This window comes from Staurois parvus, unplaced genomic scaffold, assembly GCF_062004578.1.
Source record: "Staurois parvus isolate SC_StPar_1 unplaced genomic scaffold, SC_StPar_1.0 ptg000421l, whole genome shotgun sequence".
In the NCBI taxonomy this organism is placed as follows: domain Eukaryota; kingdom Metazoa; phylum Chordata; class Amphibia; order Anura; family Ranidae; genus Staurois; species Staurois parvus.
In genome coordinates, this window is record NW_028318217.1 from 859615 (window position 1) to 882266 (window position 22652).

Sequence of the window (22652 nt, forward strand, 5' to 3'; positions counted from 1 at the left end):
TCAAAGCAAAACATCGTCACTTTCACACCTGAAAATCATGGAGTGTTTCCATATTTTTATCCAACCCTTGTATTTACTCAATGCAACATCATCTTTCATATGTTACCAAAAACATTGTCATTATTTTGTGTCTGTGTGCCCTAAAATTAACTTTATTGTATTTTTTACTAGAATTTTGCACTTGACAAACCTTTCTGCTAATATTGTGTGACTAAGAATATAGCTCTTTCACTATTTTACTCTCCATAGTCTCTGCTTTTAGAAACTATTTACATTTGGAGGGGATTTAGAGTAATCTTTAGGCCTAAAACGACTTTTTAAAAAATGTGTGGAAAAAAAATGTCTCCTGCAGCAAAAGGGGTAAATCAAAAAACAATATTGCAGCGCCCGAGAAACCTTGCGTGAGTAACTGTTCTGTGAGAAAACTTTAAATTGTGCCACAAGGCAGTAGTGGCAGCTGCCCCCATTGAGTGAAACACACTCTAACTAGCAAAACCATAAATAAACAGGCTCAGTATGGTTTCACTATAAACATAAATAACATATGACATGAAAGATATTACATAAATATGTGTAAAGTTCTACCCAACACCACATTCAATATTAAAAAGTCTTATAGTCCAAATGTGTATATGAATGAGAGCCCTATAGAGGGGTGCCACTTTGGTACAGAAAGATTTTCTCCACAACTCGTGAGTAATGTATTGTAATCCAATGCTGGACTAAAACACCAAGAACAAGTCACATTCATCACACAGGTACCATTTAACCAGCATTTACACCATTATTCTAAGCATGTGAGGGACCCACTACCAAATGAACACCTTCCCTGGTACGTCATAGCATTCACTCGGCACCCCAAGAAATAACAGAATCCAACTGCAGTGTTCTTGCACTGTCAAAACCTCCACTTTTATTATCACACGACACACAGGAGGATATATCTTATAGTCATCACAATCTGCATAATAACACACACCAATAATAATGTGAGCATTATAGCATGAGATAGACACATCTTTTGACAGCATCACAGCATAGAATTATTACATTACCAAAGCTATGGAAAGACGGGAAGGAACAGACCCCACTGGAACCATAATGCACAGGGGGTCTTGCAGAAGCCTTAACCACGACCAGTTCGATGAGCCCATATAGCCTTGGAAAAAATCCCAGCATCGGAGAGTCCCCTTTCGCATAGGAAGGCTCCCAATTTGATTGCTTTCAAGCCTCTCGTTATATACCTTGTTAAATTCTTCTGGCAACTTTCCCAAAATGGGTGGGCGCCATGCCCACTCCAGTAAGAGCTAGCAGAAAGGTTCCGTTAGTCACAAACAGCCACTTTACTGGCAAACAATGTCTTATCTCGTAATTTCACACTTTTGCCACAAATCAGCTTCTTATCTACTCTTAACTTAAAGATTTCTAACTTCTCAAACAAGTAAACATTTTTAAATGAACAAACAAGTTCTTATCTAATTTAAGCAGTCTAATGTAACATTTCTAGAGGTCACAAACATGTTCATTCTCACAAACACTTCTTATCTAAGCAGTCTAATGTCTTCTCACTCTGTTCTTTTAGCCTAGAGAAATGACATCAATATCATTTCTCGTGCTTCTGGCATATGGACATCAATGCTTTATTGTAAAAATTCCCCAACAAACAAAGGGTCCAAGGTCAAAACATTTCATAGGAATTACATGTATAAATGTTCCACTCACCAGAAAGTGTTGACCCCCATAATAGATGGTCAAATATCACTTAGATGATCAAATGGTATGTGGATTCCCATCTGTAAGCTCTCCTATGGTGGGTCTCCAGGCTTCCCTTCTTTCAATAGTAGCTGTACAGCTTTCCTCCTCCTGGCCAGTCAGCTGCCACTCTGCATTCACCTAGCTGTCAGTTCTATAATCCGCTATCCGCCTTGCATCTTTCACAGATGAAGAATCTGAAGAGCAAATTGTTGGTTGGATCGTACAGGGAGCCAGTCAATGGAATATAGGCATGAAGATGTAGTTACACATTGCCTGTCAAGGGAGATCATATCCTATTTTCATTGAGTTCTTTTGAGAGCTACTATTGAGAGAAGGGGAGCCTGGAGACTCACCATAGGAGAGCTTACAGATGGGAATCCACATGCCATTTGATCATCTAAGCAATATTTGACCATCCATTATTGGGGTCAGTACCTTCTGCTGAGTGGGAAATGTATACATTACTCATGAGTGGTGGAGAAGATCTTTCTGGACCAAAGTGGCATCCCTCTATAGGACTCTCATTCATACATACATTTGGACTATAAGACTTTTATTACTGAATGTGGTGTTGGGATAGAACTTTACACATATTTATGTAATATCTTTCATGTCAAATGTTATTTATACTGAGCAAGCGCCTGCTTATTTATGGTTTTAGCAAAAGGGTTAAAGCTAAAGGAAATGTTATCCTAAAAGGTGCATGTGTGTCCCAACATGAATCCTAGTGCGCTTTTAGTATTCCTTACAGATCTGTGTAGTAATCTGTGTGGAACTAGATGTACAGTAGATTCCTACAATAAAGACCTCTCACTGCTGTTCTCTTTCCTGTGCAGGGAGACTGGTCTTATCTCCACCCTCTCCTGTAGTTGTATTCAGGCAACCTGTAGTGGGTGGAGCCTGATGGTTGATCTATGGACAGCGTTGGCGAAGTAACAAAAACATAAGAACAGAGAGGGTGCATATGTTTTTGTACAGTGTTGGATTTCCCTGGTCTGAGGAAGGCTGCACCGCCATTTCTTTCTAGTCCTGCTTGTGAAAGGTCAATGTGACATTTGGCTTACACTATGAGTGCCTCTACCCATTTCTCAATGCCGAAGTCCTAACTATCTTTCTACAGCGTTAGTAAAGTGGCTGACCTTGTAATCATTTTCTTGTCTATGTTTCATCACCAGGGAGTGTATATGAAAATGGGATTCTCCAGGAAGTCATGGTTCCCCTAATAGATCGCACTACATGTCAAGCAATACCACAGAGTGTGGGGGGTACCTACAAAATCCAGTCTGATCAGATTTGTGCTGGCTACAAGACTGGGAAAAAGGACTCCTGCCAGGTGGGTGACACTTGAAACATTCTAGCATGGCCCACCTTAAGATCTTACCTTAACGTAGAACGATAGGCAAAATTTTTTCTTTCATTTTGGATAGAATAAGGGAGGGTTATAACCCCTGTTGGTTTATTTTTGCCATCTGTGCTCCATTGGGGAGATTTACATTCAATTCCTGTCCCATAGCCCAAACAAGTAGTGAGAGGAAATCCCTGCAAATTAAGGGAATCCCTTGGTGACCCCAGGTCCCCAGAAGTAGTGTCCCATTGGAAGATTTCCCCTCTATCACTTTTCTAGAACAACCCAAAATATGGGATTTTCTTTAATTTCACTTTCAATGATAATGATAAACAGGACAAGTAGAAAGGGTGAATCTCCTTAATATGGGCTGTCAGAAAGGGCATGCTAATAGACAAGTTTGCTCTTTTGGATGAACGTCTGTGCACAGGCTAATGCATGTTCTCTCTTGTGGTCTCAGAAATTGAGTGCATGCTAATGAGCATATGAACGCGGACATTGGTGCTCATGCCCGTGAGAATATTTGTGCACGCAATCACACACATGCACTTGTGACAGATGCTGGAACCAATTGGTTTATTTCAACTGGGCTAGTGCGCTGGATCAGTGCTGCTTTATATTCAGCCTCCTGTGCATCCTGTGTTCCTGTGATCTTGTATCCTGATTTCCATTTCTGACCTGACTACCTCTTGAACTCTGCCTGCGCTGACCTCGGCTTGTCCTCTGACCTTTGCTTCTGTCTGTTCCATTGGCTTCTGCTCTGCTGATTGGCTTCCAGATCCAGCTTGTACCTAGATAACGCTTCTGAACACAGTGAACACAGTGAGCGATTGATACTGATCACTCATTGTGTTCATTCAGGAAAGTACGTACCTGCTCAGTTACCTGCTAACTACAAGGTGGAAGCTATCCCTCATATTTACCCGTGGTAGTAATGCCACTGCTAACAGCCTTGCTTTACTGTTTAGCTGGAGGATCATTTGGCCAATTGTTCAGCCATTCATACAATGTTCTTCAAAGACTGCACATAGTGCAGAGGTCCCCCTTGTAGAGTTTCCTCTGCTGGTTGTATGTTCTTCACCTATTAATTATCATGATCAAATGTTCTTAAAGTGTTACTAAACCCACAACAGTACAATCGGTCTGTAGATGCAGTAAATCATGCTTGTTATACTCACTGTGGAACCTAAGGGGTTAATCCTCTGCATTGTGTAAAAAGGGTGTTTGATCCTGTCTTCTCTGATCCCTCCCTTCTTTTACTGTCCCCAATTCATCTGCTGATAGAACAGATCCTTGGGGGCAGGTTGCAGATGCATAGCTCCCAAATGTCCCTGATTTTGAGGGACTGTCCCTGTTTTGGATACAGTGAATGCAGGGTCCAGGGAGAGCGGATATAGTGAATGCAGGGTCTGGGGACAGCGGATATAGTGAATGCGGGGTCCAGGGAGAGCAGATATAGTGAATGCGGGGTCCGGGGAGAGGGGATATAGTGAATGCGGGGTCCGGGGAGAGCAGATATAGTGAATGCGGGGTCCGGGGAGAGCAGATATAGTGAATGCGGGGTCCGGGGAGAGCAGATATAGTGAATGCGGGGTCCGGGGAGAGCGGATATAGTGAATGCGGGGTCCGGGGAGAGTGGATATAGTGAATGCGGGGTCCGGGGAGAGATGATATAGTGAAGTCAGGGTCCGAGGAGAGCGGATATAGTGAATGCAGGGTCCGGGGAGAGCGGATATAGTGAATGCGGGTTCCGGGGAGAGTGGATATAGTGAATGCAGGGTCCGGGAAGAGTGGATATAGTGAATGCGGGGTCCGGGGAGAGCGGATATAGTGAATGCAGGGTCTGGGGAGACAGGATATAGTGAATGCAGGGTCAGGGGAGAGTGGATATAGTGAATGCGGGGTCCTGGGAGAGCGAATATAGTGAATGCAGGGTCTGAGGAGAGCGAATATAGTGAATGCGGGGTCCGGGGAGAGCGGATATAGTGAATGCAGGGTCCGGGGAGAGCGGATATTGTGAATGCAGGGTCCGGGGAGAGCAGATATTGTGAATGCAGGGTCTGGGGTTTAGTAACACTTTAAGGTATTCTTTTCTTCCGATCGAATATTAAAGGTTGTACATTCGCCCAATAAATGTCAACAAGAAATATATTACACATATTGAAAATATTATAGGAATTGCTCATTATGTTTGCATGAATGTGGAGAGATTCTCAAAGCAGAATTTTTATAACTCTGCCTTTAATATATACAGTATGTAGATGAGTATGATACAAAAGGGTTGAAGACTCTGTATGTTCCATTCCTCCATTTACATACCACTATTTCACACCCCATTTCCCTCCTCCACATCCAATACTATTGACTCTATCACTACTTGTACTTATTTATTACAGGTACTTATAAGTAAAAAAGTAATGCCTTCACTGTCTATTTCTCTGACCTTTGCTCTGTTCAGGAACAACGTCCACCTGAAGAATCTCCACATTCAAACAGGGCCGTCTTAATAGCATCATGGGCCCCTGGGCAAAGTAATTTGGGGCAGCCTCTACCAGCCTGCCCCAAATTTATGGACCTACTCCCAAGAATTAAAGTATAAATAGTTGATAGAATTAAACACATTTTTATTAATACTTTCATTAAATCAATTTTAAACAATAAGAAAACCATGCCATAAATCATAGTACAGGGGTGGTCAGGAGGGCACAGTACAGGGAGGGGTTAGTACAGTGGAGGTACAGGAGGATACAATACTGGGATCAGGAGGGCACAGTACAGAGAGGGGTCAGTACAGTGGAGGTTCAGGAGGATAGAATACTGGGATCAGGAGGGCACTGTATAGAGAGGGGTCAGTACAGTGGAGGTTCAGGAGGATAGAATACTGGGATCAGGAGGGCACTGTACAGGGAGGGGTCAGTACAGTGGAGGTTCAGAAGGATACAATACTGGGATCAGGAGGGCACTGTACAGGGAAGGGTCAGTACAGTGGAGGTTCAGGAGGATACAATACTGGGATCAGGAGGGCACTGTACAGAGAGGGGTCAGTACAGTGGAGGTTCAGGAGGATACAATACTGGGATCAGGAGGGCACAGTACAGGGAGGGGTCAGTACAGTGGAGGTTCAGGAGGATACAATACTGGGATCAAGAGGGCACTGTACAGAGAGGGGTCAGTACAGTGGAGGTTCAGGAGGATACAATACTGGGATCAGGAGGGCACAGTACAGGGAGGGGTCAGTACAGTGGAGGTTCAGAAGGATACAATACTGGGATCAGGAGGGCACAGTACAGGGAGGGGTCAGTACAGTGGAGGTTCAGAAGGATACAATACTGGGATCAGGAGGGCACTGTACAGGGAAGGGTCAGTACAGTGGAGGTTCAGGAGGATACAATACTGGGATCAGGAGGGCACTGTACAGGGAGGGGTCAGTACAGTGGAGGTTCAAGAGGATACAATACTGGGATCAGGAGGGCACTGTACAGAGAGGGGTCAGTACAGTGGAGGTTCAGGAGGATACAATACTGGGATCAGGAGGGCACTGTACAGAGAGGGGTCAGTACAGTGGAGGTTCAGGAGGATACAATACTGGGATCAAGAGGGCACTGTACAGAGAGGGGTCAGTACAGTGGAGGTTCAGGAGGATACAATACTGGGATCAGGAGGGCACAGTACAGGGAGGGGTCAGTACAGTGGAGGTTCAGAAGGATACAATACTGGGATCAGGAGGGCACAGTACAGGGAGGGGTCAGTACAGTGGAGGTTCAGAAGGATACAATACTGGGATCAGGAGGGCACAGTACAGGGAGGGGTCAGTACAGTGGAGGTTCAGAAGGATACAATACTGGGATCAGGAGGGCACTGTACAGGGAAGGGTCAGTACAGTGGAGGTTCAGGAGGATAGAATACTGGGATCAGGAGGGCACTGTACAGAGAGGGGTCAGTACAGTGGAGGTTCAGGAGGATAGAATACTGGGATCAGGAGGGCACTGTACAGAGAGGGGTCAGTACAGTGGAGGTTCAGGAGGATACAATACTGGGATCAGGAGGGCACTGTACAGGGAGGGGTCAGTACAGTGGAGGTTCAAGAGGATACAATACTGGGATCAGGAGGGCACTGTACAGAGAGGGGTCAGTACAGTGGAGGTTCAGGAGGATACAATACTGGGATCAGGAGGGCACAGTACAGGTTTCATAAAGCTGCCAGGGGCACAGCCATCCGGGACAACTTCGTAAAAATCATGGCTGTCCTGGCAAATCCGGGACAGTTGGTAAGTATGATGTAGTACTAGATTATCATGGGGCCCCCCATGCACCTGGGGCACCTGGGCAGTGCCCAGGGGTGCCCGTGCATTAAGATGGCCATGCATTCAACACCTGTGCCCCCGTCCTATGCCGTGCTTTTATCTGCTGGCCCATCATTACTGTGCCCTGTAAGGATGTAGAAGCCGGCTAGAAGAGTGGTGTGAGGCCAATCATGTGGCACACCCATAAGTTTGTTAGACTTGAAAAGGGCATTGCTGTTCAATCAGAAGAATGGACAGCAGGACGAGCATAAATCTTCTTATTTTGTAGGTTTTGATTTTTTAAATTTTTTTAAATTGGCAACAGAGTTGCTTTAAGAAAATGAAAACTGACCTGGACGCCGCATCTTGAAGTTCGTGTGCAGTGCCGATTCCATACCCATTTATTGAGTGCTCAACTAGTTTGAGTAATTACACACTCATGAAAAAGCCAAGGCTGGAACATTGTCTTGATTCATTTTGAACAGGTAGAAATTGGTGCAGCTAATGATCATTGATGTCTTCCAGGGTGACTCAGGAGGACCTCTGGTGTGTAAGGTCCAGGGCGTATGGTACCAGATTGGAATTGTAAGCTGGGGAGAAGGATGTGCAAAACCCAACTACCCTGGGGTGTACACACTGGTGACGGCCTACCAAACCTGGATCAGCAAATACCTGAAAGTTACATTCAATTACGTGTCAAATATCACTACACCAACAAGGACATGTGGAAGAAGCCTCTATAACACAGGGTACCCCAGCAATCCAACAACAATGAGATCTGAAGGAAGCTCCATCAGATCTGGCTTTTCTCACCATTGCTGGATGATCCTGGTCCCAACTACTCTTCTGCTCATATTTATATAACCAAAAACAGCCATCTCAGCTGACCTAGACAGACAAATAGAATGTTCACTTTGCAAAGAATGCCCATTTGTGTGGAAGGGAAAATACAAACAGGATTTTAGCTCCCACATGATTGGATGATTGAAGTCATTCACTGAGCTAGGCCAAAGAAAATCAATTTACAAAGTGAGCGTGATCTACCCCTTTACTAAATCAACCACACCGTCTTCTAATGCCAACATATGAAAAAGAATTCCAGCTTTATGAAAAGATGGGGGTATGTGATTTTGCACCTTAAAGACTATCTGTAATATATTCAACTTATGAGTCCTTGAATGTGGTGGTTGCCTTAGGGCTGTGTGTTAGGACTACAGAACACCTCCTCCTCCTCCTCCCATCACACTGATGGGGGGTGTTCTGCAGTCCACAGGTCTGACTTGGATTGGCAATAAGACTTGAGATGTCATTGCAGCACAGGCAGAGTGCACAGGATTTTAGGAGCTCACTGGATTTCTGACAGATCAATAGGTATTCTTCAGTATGTGTAGCATTTTTAGGAGACATACATAAAAAAATGTATTGGACTACATTTTTTTTTGCTTTGATATGAAGTTTAAAGCCGTTATAAAAGCACAAGGTTTTTACCTTCATGCATTCTTAACATACATTAACCAAATCAAGAATGAATTGGAAATTTTACAAAGACAAACACAAAAACTTGCCATGAATGGGAAACAAAAAAAACTTCAGAAGCTGCACCAAGAGCAGTCCTTTTGGATACAACCATAAAAGCAACCCAACATCTATACCTCTTACCATCAGTGACCTGGAATCTAATCCGGAATCCCAAGGGATCCCTTGTGTAAGTGCTGACCTGACTGAAAATGTGGATATAACAGAGGAACTTGGAATCATCAACTTGTCAAATCATAAACTTTCCGAACCAGAATTAACCATCCTGTCCAAAGGCCTTACATTCTGCCCAACCACCAAATTGGATCATTTACAAGTATTGTCAGATATGGAGGATTTCTTCAGGAGACTAAGGCTCAAAGAATATTTCCACAGTAATTAAAGGAATCCTAGAACAATGGAGTGCTACACAAAGAAAAAGAGCAGCTGCTTCACACCTTCACAAGGACGCAACCCCAAGCTGGATACCTATATTGATAGCTTCAGATTGCGAGCTACATCCCTGATATCCACCCAGCAAAAGAAAATTCTGTACAATCTTTCACCACTAGAGCGAAGGGCTATACATGATTTGTGCAATAATCAGGCCATCGCCATCAAACCAGCGGATAAAGGGGGAGCAGTTGTTGTGATGGATACAAACAAATACATACAAGAAGGCCAGAGGCAGCTGGAAAATGCCATCTACTATAAAAAACTGGATTATGATCCAACCCAGGACTTTACAAAGCAATTAAAAGGTCTCATTAAAACACTTCCAGCCCACCGACAATCAGAACTTATAAATGCGATTCCAGATTATCCAGAAATCGGGGACTTCTACATGCTACCCAAAGTCCACAAGCCGGGAAATCCAGGCAGACCCATCATAACAGGTATGAACACACTCACCGAACAAATCTCAGGCTTTGTAGAAGAAATTTTAAAACCGTTAGTCATGAATACTGCTAGTTTCCTGCAAGATACAACTGACTTTCTGAACAAGATCAACAACATCCAACAATTACCATCTAATACACTTCTAGTGACTATGGATGTAGTATCCCTGTATAGTAATATCCCTCACAAGGATGGATTAGCTGCATGTCACAGATCCTTATCATCCTCACCAAACCACAAATACACTGCTGAGGATGTTACACAGCTCATTGAATTCATACTTGCACACAACTACTTTGCCTTCAATAAAGACATCTATCTTCAATGTATGGGTACTGCGATGGGAAGTAAAATGGCACCCCAATATGCCAATTTATTTATGGCTGACCTGGAGGAAGAATTCCTGAACAGCATGGAACAAAAACCATAAAGATACTATCGCTATATTGATGATATTTTTATCATATGGACAGAAGGTGAAGGAAACCTAAAACAATTTTACTCACTGATCAACACTTTTCATCCATCAATCAAACTAAAAATGGAATACTCAAACACACACGTCAACTTTCTAGACACCACAGTATACATCAGGGATGATACGCTTCACACCTCAATATACAGGAAACCCACCGACAGATGCAACTACCTCCACAGTTCCAGCTTCCACCCCCAACACACGAAACGTGCCATCATACACAGTCAGGCCATTAGATACCACCGAGTATGTTCTGACCCAAGAGACAGAGATAAAAAACATCTCGGGACACTAGCAGACTCCTTCCATAAGAAAGGTTACAAGGACAAAACTATCAACACCGGCATAAACACAGCCTTGAGAACCCGAAGAGAAAATCTGCTTCAGTACAAAGAGAAAAAAAACAAACAACCGTCTACCTCTAGTAACCACATACAACCCGGCACTAGAAGGGATAAGAAAAATAATCAAAGATTTACAACCCATCATAACAGAGGATGGAACTCTGAAAGAAATATTCCAGCAACCCCCAATACTGGCCTTCAGACAACCCCCCAACCTCAGAAATAAACTAATCAGTAGGAAACTGCCATCTGATAATAATGTCACAAATAATGGAAGCGAACCCTGCAGTAAGAAACGCCGCAAACTGTGCAATCAAATCAATCCATCAAAAAGTGTCAGACACTCAAAAGAGATCTTCAATATCTCCGGATCATACAGCTGCACCTCCAGTCATGTTGTGTACCTTATCCAGTGCAGAAAATGCAGCAAAGGATCTTATGTTGGTAAAACAGGACAGAAGTTGCAAACAAGGATGAATCTGCACAGACATACCATCAAGGAACATAAAGATGATGACCTCTGCACACCTGTAGGACACCATTTCGCACAACCAGACCACACAATGGGAGACCTCAATGTTTTAGTACTTAAAGGAAATTTCAAATCCATTCAGGAAAGAAAACCTTTTGAACTAAGAATGATAATTCTTCTGACACAAGAGATAACGGCCTGAATTTGGACATGGGATTCCTCAATCATTATCCAACAGTTTTATGACTATTAGCTGTAGCTTGACTCCCTCTGTGTGAGTGTAGTATCCCCCCCCCCCTCGCTTTGACTGCATCTTATCTCTAGCCTCCTTTTTTTTTTTTTTCTTTCATCTCTTCTAACATTCTGCTAACTTTGTGAGTAGTACTGCTTAGACCTTGAAGAAGGGGACATTCCCCAAAAGCTTGTCCTCATAATTGTATGTTAGTGCAAATAAAAAAAGTATCACGGACAGAACTCAATTGTTTCTGTCACAAATGCACTGATGCGGCTACAATCAACTCACCCATTACTTTTATTAGCAGTGCCAAAAGCCACTCGGACAAACAGGAGTGTGTGTGTGCTTGGTTGACTGACTGATCAATTAATTAATCAAGGATTATTTGGTTCTGTTCACTTGATAGGTTAAATGTCCTTAAGCACTTTTTTCAGTATTTGATGTTATTTTGCATTATTTTTCAATTAATAAAAGTAAATGTGGTTTAGTATGCTTTGATCTCTTCTCTGGTTCTTTTTATTCCCACCATCCCCACCAACTGCTCTCATACCTCATAATTGATACAGTGGCCTCATCACTAGGTCTGCTTCTCTATGCAGGCAGGTAGTACTAAAACCATCCCAACACCCTTCCTAAGTATCCATCTCAAGAGTCCTCAGCTATGATGCAAGCAGCCGGCTGGCTCTTGCAAGGAATTATGTAAATATTACAATGCCTTGACAACTGGATTGTATGAAGAGTTGGAGCTGCCACACCTCTGTTAAGAGGTCCAGTTGCAACTTTATTCTATTAAAAGTCAGGGGTATAATTTGAGAAGCATCCGACACGTTTTGGAGGTCCAAGTGCCACCTTCATCAGAGCTTGACTGGCAATAAAGTGAACAGACCGGAAGTGAACTGGACCTACAATGGTATTTCTTCCAGTGTGAATTAAAAGCAAAGGCCTCTTCAGCAGCTTGTTTGACCCCTGACTTTTAATGGAATAAAACTGTATCTAGACCTCTTAACTGTGGTGTTTCGCTTCAATTCCATTTCTTCTTACAATACACCACAAGCCAAGGAGACTCTGTAGATCCTCTGGGGTGTAGAAGCCGCCTGCCTGGGAACCAGATCATTTACACCAACATAAACCTAAAGATAACAATACCAGTGGAGTGTACCCACGGGTTTCCACTTTCCGCAATTGACAAATGGATGTCAGTTGAGTAGTTATTCCTGGTGTAGGACCCTCCTACATATGTTGCTAGGATCTTAGGGAAATTTAGTTATTTTTGGCTCCTCTGTAATCAGTGGAGAAGCTATGGATTGCTTTGGGCTGTTCTAGAGTTCACAAGTTGCAGGTTTGATTGTTTCCCTCTGCATTCTGGAGGTTTCCAGAACATAGTGGGCTGGAAAGTCAAATGAGCAGCCTGAATAATTATGGTGTTTCAGCCAATCCCTGTGGAGGTGTGCCCAGTAGGTGGCTGTATAGGGACATAAATAGTCTGAGGCCTGGAGCAGCTCTGGTCTAGGTCTCCAGCCTCAGGGGCTCTGCACCTCTGAGGCAGATTTGCTGGCATTTGCTGCGTGTTCATCAAGATCCCAGCTATGGCATAGCTATTTCAAACACTTTCTGGAGCTAAGAGTTTGGTCTGGAGAACTTACTGAAGAGTGCCCAGTGGAAGCTGGAAAGTGCATTGTTGTCCTGTGACATTGTGAGCATTAACCTCTCCCTCATTGAAGTGTGTCTGGTGGATACTGGGAAATGTTCAGCTATCCTGGGACATTGTGAGTACTGACCTGAGTGTAAAATCCTAGTGGCTGTGTGCTCTTTTCCTGTGATCGAAAGTGTCAATTGTAGCTCTAACTGAGATGGCTCTTGCAGGATCTCCGTTCTGGTCATCCTTTTGGCTCCTTGCATAAAGACTGTTCAGAGAAGCCTAGCCTAGAGAAGAGTGCCCTCCTGTTACTATCCAGAGTTCCTGGAGTAACGCATACCACTGCACATCCTCTCATACTGTTTCAAGTTCCTACAAGCAATAAATACTAAAAATACATCCCATAGACTGTTTATTGAGCCAGAGTGAACGGACTATGTGCCTGGCTGCCTTTGCATTAGATTGGGAAAGGACCAGTTAAATTACAGTGGCTTCTTCATGGTTACAGCTACATTTGCATGCAGGCCTCCCGAGATAACACATTTATATGATTCTGAGCTTCCATGATTTAAAGAATTGAAATCCAGTTAATGAAAAAAGCAGGCCAGGGACAGTCAGACTGGGGCGTAGGAATAAGCCAAACATATCTGGGTTCAATTAGATAAGTTCAGATACCAAATCCAAATTCATGAGAGCCAATTTGTAAAATCAAAAATAACCATTTATTTGGCCACGAGACTTGGGATTGTCAAACAATTGCATGGAGAACAAGTAATAATGCAAAAAAGTATAAGAGTTCATTTTTTAAAAATTAAAAAGAAAAAGGAAATGTCATGGGAGTCCCCCCCCAAAAAAAAAAAATACATACCTGACTCTTCACATCTAGTATGGATTTCAAGAGGCATTTAATTCACCCTCTGTAAGGTCTGCCCATTTATACAATCCTTCTGGTGAGATATCCAAAAATACATACTGAAAATCAATAGCGTTCATTTACCATTTAATCCACAAACCTATCCTCTACATCAGTGTTTCTCAACCTTGTATCATTCGGGACACCTTTTAAAATTCTGCCCAATCTCGAGGCACCCCATTCTAAATTGTAAATATCTAAATCAGCAGTCCCCAAACTGCAGCCCTTTGCTTGCCTTTATCCGGCCCTTCAGGCATTAGATTGTACACCCCTTGAGGGTTAGGGACTGATGTGAATGTACAATATATATGTAAAGTGCTGTGTAAATTGACAGCGCTATATACTGTATGTACCTGAAATAAATAAATAATAAGTAGCTCCCCAAAAAGTCTGCATAGACCAAAGGTCTCACATAGGTCTGCTAAACAAAAAGCGATCCAAATGAATAAAGGAAACCAGCGCTCAAATCTTCATGCAGACAAAGATAACTGAAACTGTCATTCATAGAGATGCAGCCCTTAAAGATCAGGAAATCTTGATACTGGTGAACAACAGCAAAACAGGGTGCACTCTCTTTGCGTTTCGGGAGAGGGACTCTCTTCATCAGAGCTAAAAAGTAAGCCTGCTGATCCAACCTATATAGAGCACAAAATGGCTAAAGAGGACCAGAACACGCCCCCTCACATGACAGCCCAATCAGGGCTGGGCCAATCCAAGTGGATCTCATTTAAGTGTCAAAGCGAAAAGATGGTAATGTGCATGGGAACATGGATGGACAAGCAGAACACTTGGGGCAATGGGCATAGCAAAACGACCAGGGGAAAAAAAACCCTCATGGGAAAGTGTGATAAGGTGTTTCACGGAAATGTGGATAAACTCAGGGTGATGGGACTGAACCTGCATGGGGTGGTAGAAAATGTGTAGTACTCACATGGGGCTGTAGGGATGTCAAGGAAGGCCTGTGTATCATCAGGAAGAGGATATGGAGGAAAGTGTCATGGCGTCCATCATACTACAGACGATGGGAAAGTGTGCATAACCGATGGAAATGGTAGAATGTGCTATCGCACATGTGCACTGGCCACTGCGCACCGGCTGTGCATGCGCCCTTCGATGTGTGGGAACGCGCATGCGCCAGGCAGCCAGTCAGTGGAAGGAAGTATGTCAAAGTAAAGGAAAGAAAGAAAGAAAGAAAGAAAGAAAAGAAAGAAAGAGAAAGAAAGAAAGGAGGAGAGAAAGAAAGAAAGGAAGGACAGAAAGAAAGGTGGGAAGAAAGAGAGAAAGAAAGAAAGAAAGAAAGAAAGAAAGAAAGAAAGAAAGAAAGAAAGAAAGAAAGAAAGAAAGAAAGAAAGAAAGAAAGAAAGAAAGAAAGGTGGAAAGAACGAGAGAAAGAAAGAAAGAAAGAAAGAAAGAAAAAAGAAAGAAAGAAAGAAAGAAAGAAAGGAAGAAAGAAAGAAAGAGAAAGAAAGAAAGAAAGAAAGAAAGAAAGAAAGGTGGGAAGGAAGAAAGAAAGGCAGAGAGAAAAAAAGAGAGAGAAAGATGGAAGGGAAGGAAGGCGGCAAGAAAAAAAGACAGAAAGGAAGGAAGTCCGCAGAGTCCCCTTACATTAGAGAAGAGAGGGGGGGCGACTTCACCACAGTGGATGGATGAATTGTCAGGCTGCACCTTTCCTCTTCTCCTCCTCTGAGCTTCAAACTTCCCACCCACACATCTCCTTCTGTGAGGCACAAGGGTCCAAGGTCAAAACATTTCATAGGAATTACATGTATAAATGTTCCACTCACCAGAAAGTGTTGACCCCCATAATAGATGGTCAAATATCACTTAGATGATCAAATGGTATGTGGATTCCCATCTGTAAGCTCTCCTATGGTGTGTCTCCAGGCTTCCCTTCTTTCAATAGTGGCTGTACAGCTTTCCTCCTCCTGGCCAGTCAGCTGCCACTCTGCATTCACCTAGCTGTCAGTTCTATAATCCGCTATCCGCCTTGCATCTTTCACAGATGAAGAATCTGAAGAGCAAATTGTTGGTTGGATCGTACAGGGAGCCAGTCAATGGAATATAGGCATGAAGATGTAGTTACACATTGCCTGTCAAAGGAGATCATATCCTATTTTCATTGAGTTCTTCTGAGAGCTACTATTGAGAGAAGGGGAGCCTGGAGACTAGGAGAGCTTACAGATGGGAATCCACATGCCATTTGATCATCTAAGAGATATTTGACCATCCATTATGGGGCTCAGTACCTTCTGGTGAGTGGGAAATGTATACATTACTCATGAGTGGTGGAGAAGATCTTTCTAGACCAAAGTGGCACCCCTGTATAGGGCTCTCATTCATACATACATTTGGACTATAAGACTTTTATTATTTAATGTGGTGTAGGGATAGAACTTTACACATATTTATGTAATATCTTTCATGTCAAATGTTATTTATGTTTATAGTGAAACCATGCTGAGCAAGCGCCTGTTTAGTTATGGTTTTAGCAAAAGGGTTAAAGCTAAAGGAAATGTCAAGCAATACCACAGAGTGTGGGGGGTACCTACAGAATCCAGTATGATCAGATTTGTGCTGGCTACAAGAATGGGAAAAAGGACTCCTGCCAGGTGGGCGACACTTGAAGCATTCTAGCATGGCCCACCTTAAGATCTTACCTTAACGTAGAACGATAGGCAAAATGTTTTGTTTCATTTTGGATAGAACAAAGGAGGGTTATAACCCCTGTTGGTTTATTTTTGCCATAAGTGCTCCATTGGGGAGATTTACATTCAATTCCTGTCCCATAGCCCAAACAGGAAGTGAGAGGAAATCCCTGCAAATTAAGGGAATCCCTTGGTGACCCCAGGTCCCCAGAAGTAGTGTCCCCATTGGAAGATTTCCCCTCTATCACTTTTCTAGAACAACCCAAAATATGGGATTTTCTTTAATTTCACTTTCAATGATAATGATAAACAGGACAAGTAGAAAGGGTGAATCTCCTTAATGTGGGCTGTCAGGAAAGTCATGCTAATAGACAAGTTTGCTCTTTTTGGACGAACTTCTGTGCACAGGCTAATGCATGTTCTCTCTTGTGGTCTCAGAAATTGAGAGCATGCTAATGAGCATATGAACGCGGACATTGGTGCTCATGCCCGTGAGAATATTTGTGCACGCAATCTCATAGATGCACTTGTGACAGATGCTGCTTTATATTCAGCCTCCTGTGCATCCTGTGTTCCTGTGATCTTGTATCCTGATTTCCATTGCTGACCTGATTACCCCTTGAACTCTGCCTGCGCTGACATCAGCTTGTCCTCTGACCTTTGCTTCTGTCTGTTCCATTGGCTTCTGTTCTGCTGATTGGCTTCTGGATCCAGCTTGTACCTAGATAACGCTTCTGCCTGTACTTGATCTGTCCTGCTTGTGTATGACCTGGCATGTCTGACTCCGCTACTTGCCTGCTGCCACTGGTACCTGACTACCACTCAGATGATCATGCCGGTCTACTGTCTGCTACCAGCCATCTGCCCACTGTCACCACTATCAGTCTTCTTCAGTCTGCTGCCCAGCTGCCTGTCAGTCTGCCTGCCTTACTGAAGACCCCTGATGACTTCACCTGCCCAGCCAGAGCTCTGCTGCTAGCAAGATTTACAGGCACTTATGCCACTTCTGTTTACACTGCCAGGGGCCCTGAATCAGAGGAGTTAGAGAGGCCTTCCTCATCATATCAGGTTCTGCTACCAGGTATATGATAGGGACACTATTATTTCTAGATTATACTAGTTTTTTTGTGTGAATTAGTAGGGGTACTATGTATCCCATACTCATTCACGTAGGGGGCAGCATCTGGGTCCACTTATTATTAAAGGGGCTTACAAATTTTGATAAACCCCCAAACCACTGACCCCCACAACCACCAGCAAGAGTTATGGGAATGAAGACCCTGTCTTCAACAACATTGGCACAATGTGATTTGCCAAAATGTGTCCCCTTTTTCAAGGCACCCTTCATGGATTTGTGGCCTGATATGGTTCAGGAGGGGGAGATTCATGTTTTTTCCCTACCTTTCCCTTTAATGACATGGAAATTGTACAACTTTTTCATCTATAAACGTCAGTGCTGCTGCGTCAGAGAGAAGCGCCCCTTCACAGACAGGATTACGACACCTTCAAGTATGCTATTTAAAGAAATTGGACATTTTTAATTTTCCACCTTAATCATTTAAAAAATCCTGGCTCAACTAATTTTGTTAAAAAAAATGTGTTTTGCATTGGTACATGTACCCAGGGCAGTGCCCACCGCCATGCTATTTTTTCGACACCCCCTTGTCTATTAGCTCAGAAAATGGGACTTTTTAATTTAACAACTTCAGCCCCCATTGATTTCAGTGAGGTTTGGGTTCAGCCTCCAAACTTATTTAAGTTTGCTGAACCGTTCTTGATCCGAACCCAGGGCAGTTCAACTCATCACTAAGGATAAAACACATTCTGGAGACCTGGGCTAGTGGGCTCCCATTGTTTACCATTACATTTCCAAGGCTTTTACAAAAATAAGGACATGCAATTGGATAGTTAACAGTTGTCCCACAATACCTTCAGTCCCGACACACCAGGCATTTCGAGGGTCTCTGGGGCGACCTTGGTTCACCCATAACGACAACTAAGACAAAATATGCATTTTCATAAATGATCCCCCTTCACAACATTATCATCATTAGCATTATGTTCAGCTGGTCCAGTGTCCATTCTGCAGCACTCTAGTATTTGCAGGCTCAGGGCCCATTTCCTTCTGACTGCATATTTCCAAGAACAATGGAAAATCTCTCCCCAGTATTGCACTGTGAAAAAATATTTGGGACAGAGCTACTTCATAGCAAATATGACCCCGGCAGGTTTCAAAGGTTACCTGTGCTGTGGGGTAATTTTTACATTTACAGTTCATACCCACCATTCCTACCTGGTGCTTGGTCAACTGTTCAGGATCCATGAGCCGGGCATGGATCAGGGTAACCAGGCTTCCAGAGTCTGGGAGAGCATGCACACTTTTCCCACGCATCTTCACTATAAAGTTTGACATGTCCGGACCATAGTCTCAGGGGTCAGGAGAAACTTGGTGGCAATGTGACCCCACTCAACACATCACCAACACTGGGGATACCCACAGGTCCTGCCCAAGCTTCCCAAAGGGAGCCACTCAACAGGCTACAACACTGTGACCACTTTTAACAGCTTCTCAACACTTTTCCTTTGTTGCTTTACTAGCTGTGTTTCTGATTTTGAACTTTTTGTTAAGGGGGTGGGGGGTGGGGGGGATAGTGGGGTTGGGGTGGACTTTTAGTTGTCAGGCATCTCAAAACTGTAGATTTTGCAAAAAGGTCCGCCATGGCCACATAGCATTCCACCAACTGTGCTAGATGAACTGCAGACTTTAGATAAGCTTGGCTTACCAATCTCTGTAGATCTGGAAGTACAGCCATCATAAATCGGTCCATGACCCTCCCCACAATTTGAGAGGGAAACCGTATACCCAAAAAATTATAACAATCAATCAAAAAAACAAACAATTGTAACCATTTGATGCAAACTTGAAGCCTTTTTGTATTCTACAATTCCAGAGGAAATAAGCAAGCAGACTACATGTAGAAAAAAAAATGAAAGCGATTATCTAAGTTGAACCCCTTGGCGCCGGCGCCTCCCGGCCCTTTGGGGGATTGTCATGCCGGGAGACAGGGCAGGGTTTGGGGTTATGTGACCACTGTGACTGGTTGCCACTGCAGTCACATGATCAGAAAGGTCCCGATTGCAAGTAGCAATGGGGGACTTTCTGTGAAGCACCGGCAAATGTGTCAGGAATATGCAGGGCACGCGCTTTTGGCACATGTTTGTCTACTTTTGGTATGCACACATGCAGCCGCTCGGCGTCAAGGTCCAGCCACCCAGAGACCCCATATTTGAGTACCTTTGGTGCCAACAGGTTAAAGACTGAAAAATGGAACAGTTTTGAAGGATACCTTTTAAGTCTTGATCATATAGGACAACATTTTTGAAGTACAGTGAGAAATCAGATTGTATCTTGAAATCTAAAATTTGTCTCTTCATGGTACTCAGTCAGCTTCTAATTCAATTAAGTTTTGACACAAAAAACTGGAAGCTGATTTCTGTGTAGAATTGCACTGGATTTTGCACTCTCCAGTTTTAGTAAATAACCCCCTTAGTATCCATTAAAAATATAGTCTTTTTTGTGTTGGGATTAGGGCTTTTGAAGTGACTGTTGGTTTATGACAGTGTGCGCCACTCTAGACGTTCTCTTCTCTCTTTATACTGTATACACTAAGCCAGGACAAGCACCCCCTCCCCCCGACTCTCGAGCGCGAGTAGCCAAATATGGATGCATAGGAGCTTGTAGCGTCACCCACAGATTTTTGGTCACGGGTTCACAACACATGGGGCATTACAGAAGCCCCTTCTTCAGGGTTTGGATGTAACTAACTCAGCCCAAGCCCACTCTCAGTATGGCATAAGTACAAAGGGCTCACTCTTAGACTTGTAGCAGTAGTATAGGCTCAGTTTCAACTGTTAAGCGGTCAGATAGACCTATTCGTAATCTTGTAGTCTTGGCTTTGAGGGTTTAGCTACATTTTAACAAAAAATAAAAAAAGGAAAAATATATTTTTTAATGTTTATTTTTAGATCCTGACCAAAATGAATAAAGAAAATATGAAATGCTGTACATTTCTCAACATTGCCAGATCACCCTTGTGTTGGTTGCTCATTTTTCAATTCCTGTACTGTGCAGATACAGTAGATGTCAATCAAGTTTGTGCAATTACAGATTTATGAAAATAGAAAAATTGAATAAAATATTTAGAATTATTCTGAAGAAACAGCTGATAAATAGAAATGGGTGTCGCTGATAGTTGTTGCTGTCTTCCAGGGTGACTCAGGAGGACCTCTGGTGTGTAAGGTCCGGGGAGTCTGGTATCAGGTTGGAGTCGTAAGCTGGGGATATGGCTGCGCAGAACCCTATTACCCTGGGGTGTACACCCTGGTTGCAGCTTACCAAAACTGGATCAGCACCTACATGAACTCAACATTCATTGATGTCCAAGATATGCCCCCACCAACACTGCAATGTGGAGGAAACGTCCGTTTGAATGGAGGAAGCGTCCATCCCTCAGACTTTCACTGGACCATCTTGGTTATAGCTGCTCTTTTGTCCTTTTATCTATAACAAGTTACTGTCCCTTAATATAATCAGCTATAAAGGACTGAATGTACCACAGAGTTCACATCCAAACTGCTTATTAAAGCATCTTGATATTAGTTGTGGATTTTCTTTTTCACTTGTTTTGTATTGTGTATAAATAAAATGGATTGTTTTATTTATGGAAGCTGGCTGATGGATGGATATTACTTTTACTATTGATACATTGTAGCAATTTTCTAATAAAAATAGTGACAGGCAAAAGGTTACATAATGTTTGCGTTTGACGTCAATAGTGGATAGGTAACCTGGTGTTTTTCGCTCTAGAGATGTACTTGTCGTCTTTTCCCTTAGAGACGGAGTATCTAAACTTCGAAGAAAAGACCTTAGGGGGGCAGACTGATCAGTGGAAGTAGAAAATGCCTCAGGGGTCAGTGGAAATAAACAATGCTTCAGGTTTGATGGTGAGTGGGAGTAAAATTATTTACATAGAGCTTGTGGTCAGTAGGAGGAACATTGCACCATGATTGGTATTAGTGGGAGGAATAGTGTCCCATATTTGGTGTCAGTTAGAGGAATACTGCCCTCTAGTTTGAATCAATAGGAGGAATGGTGTCCCATCTTTGGTGTCTGTAGGAGAAATAGTCTTCCATTGTTTATATCAGTGGGAGGCGCTAGGCCCCACTCTCCATGTCATTGGAAGGAATAGTGCCCTTTTGTTGATGTCAGTGGAAGAAATGATGTCTTGCATCAGAGGGACAAGTAGTGCCCTAAGGGCCAAATAAAGACAGACAAAGGGCCCATCTGGCCTGTGGACTGCAGTTTGGAGACCACTGCTTTAGGTTGATGAGCTTTTTAACCATTTTCTGTCCAGGTCATTTTTCACACACACTTGTTAATATCTGTGCTTTATGCTAGATAATTACTTAGAGCCTCTTCCATTAATGGCTAAGTTCACCTATAAGAAAAATAAATAAATGCACATTTGTTTGCAGTTAAAAAAATATGCATGTAATATTTTTTTTCTTAGGAGCCAGTAAAGCATGGCACTCATGATAAGCAGATTGCGGGTTCAATGCCCGGCTCCTGTAGGTTGTCAATAGAGCTGTCTGCCTGTACCACCGATATGGGCAGGAAGTTCCTGAAGTCCAGGGAGATCAATGAACTATGAAAGCGCTCACCAGAGCCCTCGTAGTTCATTGATAAGTACAAACTGTCATCCGCAACGGCTGATGTGGTTGTAGTTCATTCATTCATAGAACACATGAATGAGGCGGCTGTGTGGGCAGAGCCACTGTTTTTGAAATTGTGACAGTGGGTGCGGGGAGAGGATCCCTTGCCTGCTGTCATATGGGGGATCGGGTTGGAGTGGTGGCGGCAGGTGATTTAGTAACATTGTACATGTTACATCCTAAATATGGGTGTAACATGTTACATGTTACTAAAGGTGAATATGTATGTATGAAAATGTATGAAGAATACACTGCCATCAATGTCTGCCTCCGAACCATCAAAACATTGCGTCATCGTGTGCATCAACTTCATTACATCACAATATACGCACACTGGTACATGCACCCCAGAGCACCAT

At 43.1% G+C, this 22652-nt stretch overlaps 1 protein-coding gene across 2 annotated transcripts in view; it reads left to right on the forward strand.

The window, feature by feature from the left end:
- Positions 1-21248, forward strand: part of LOC149454682 (serine protease 33-like) — a 46922-nt gene extending 25674 nt beyond the window's left edge. Inside the window, exons 4-5 of one of the 2 annotated variants that reach the window (XM_089687233.1) lie at positions 2931-3088; positions 20792-21248. In XM_089687233.1, the coding sequence (XP_089543359.1) occupies positions 2931-3088; positions 20792-21088 (455 nt within the window). In that variant the 3' untranslated portion in view covers positions 21089-21248. Of the gene's footprint in view, positions 1-2930; positions 3089-7908; positions 11818-20791 lie in introns of those variants that run through there. The other variant, XM_089687232.1, reaches the window with a different exon arrangement.
- Positions 21249-22652: the final 1404 nt, after the last annotated feature.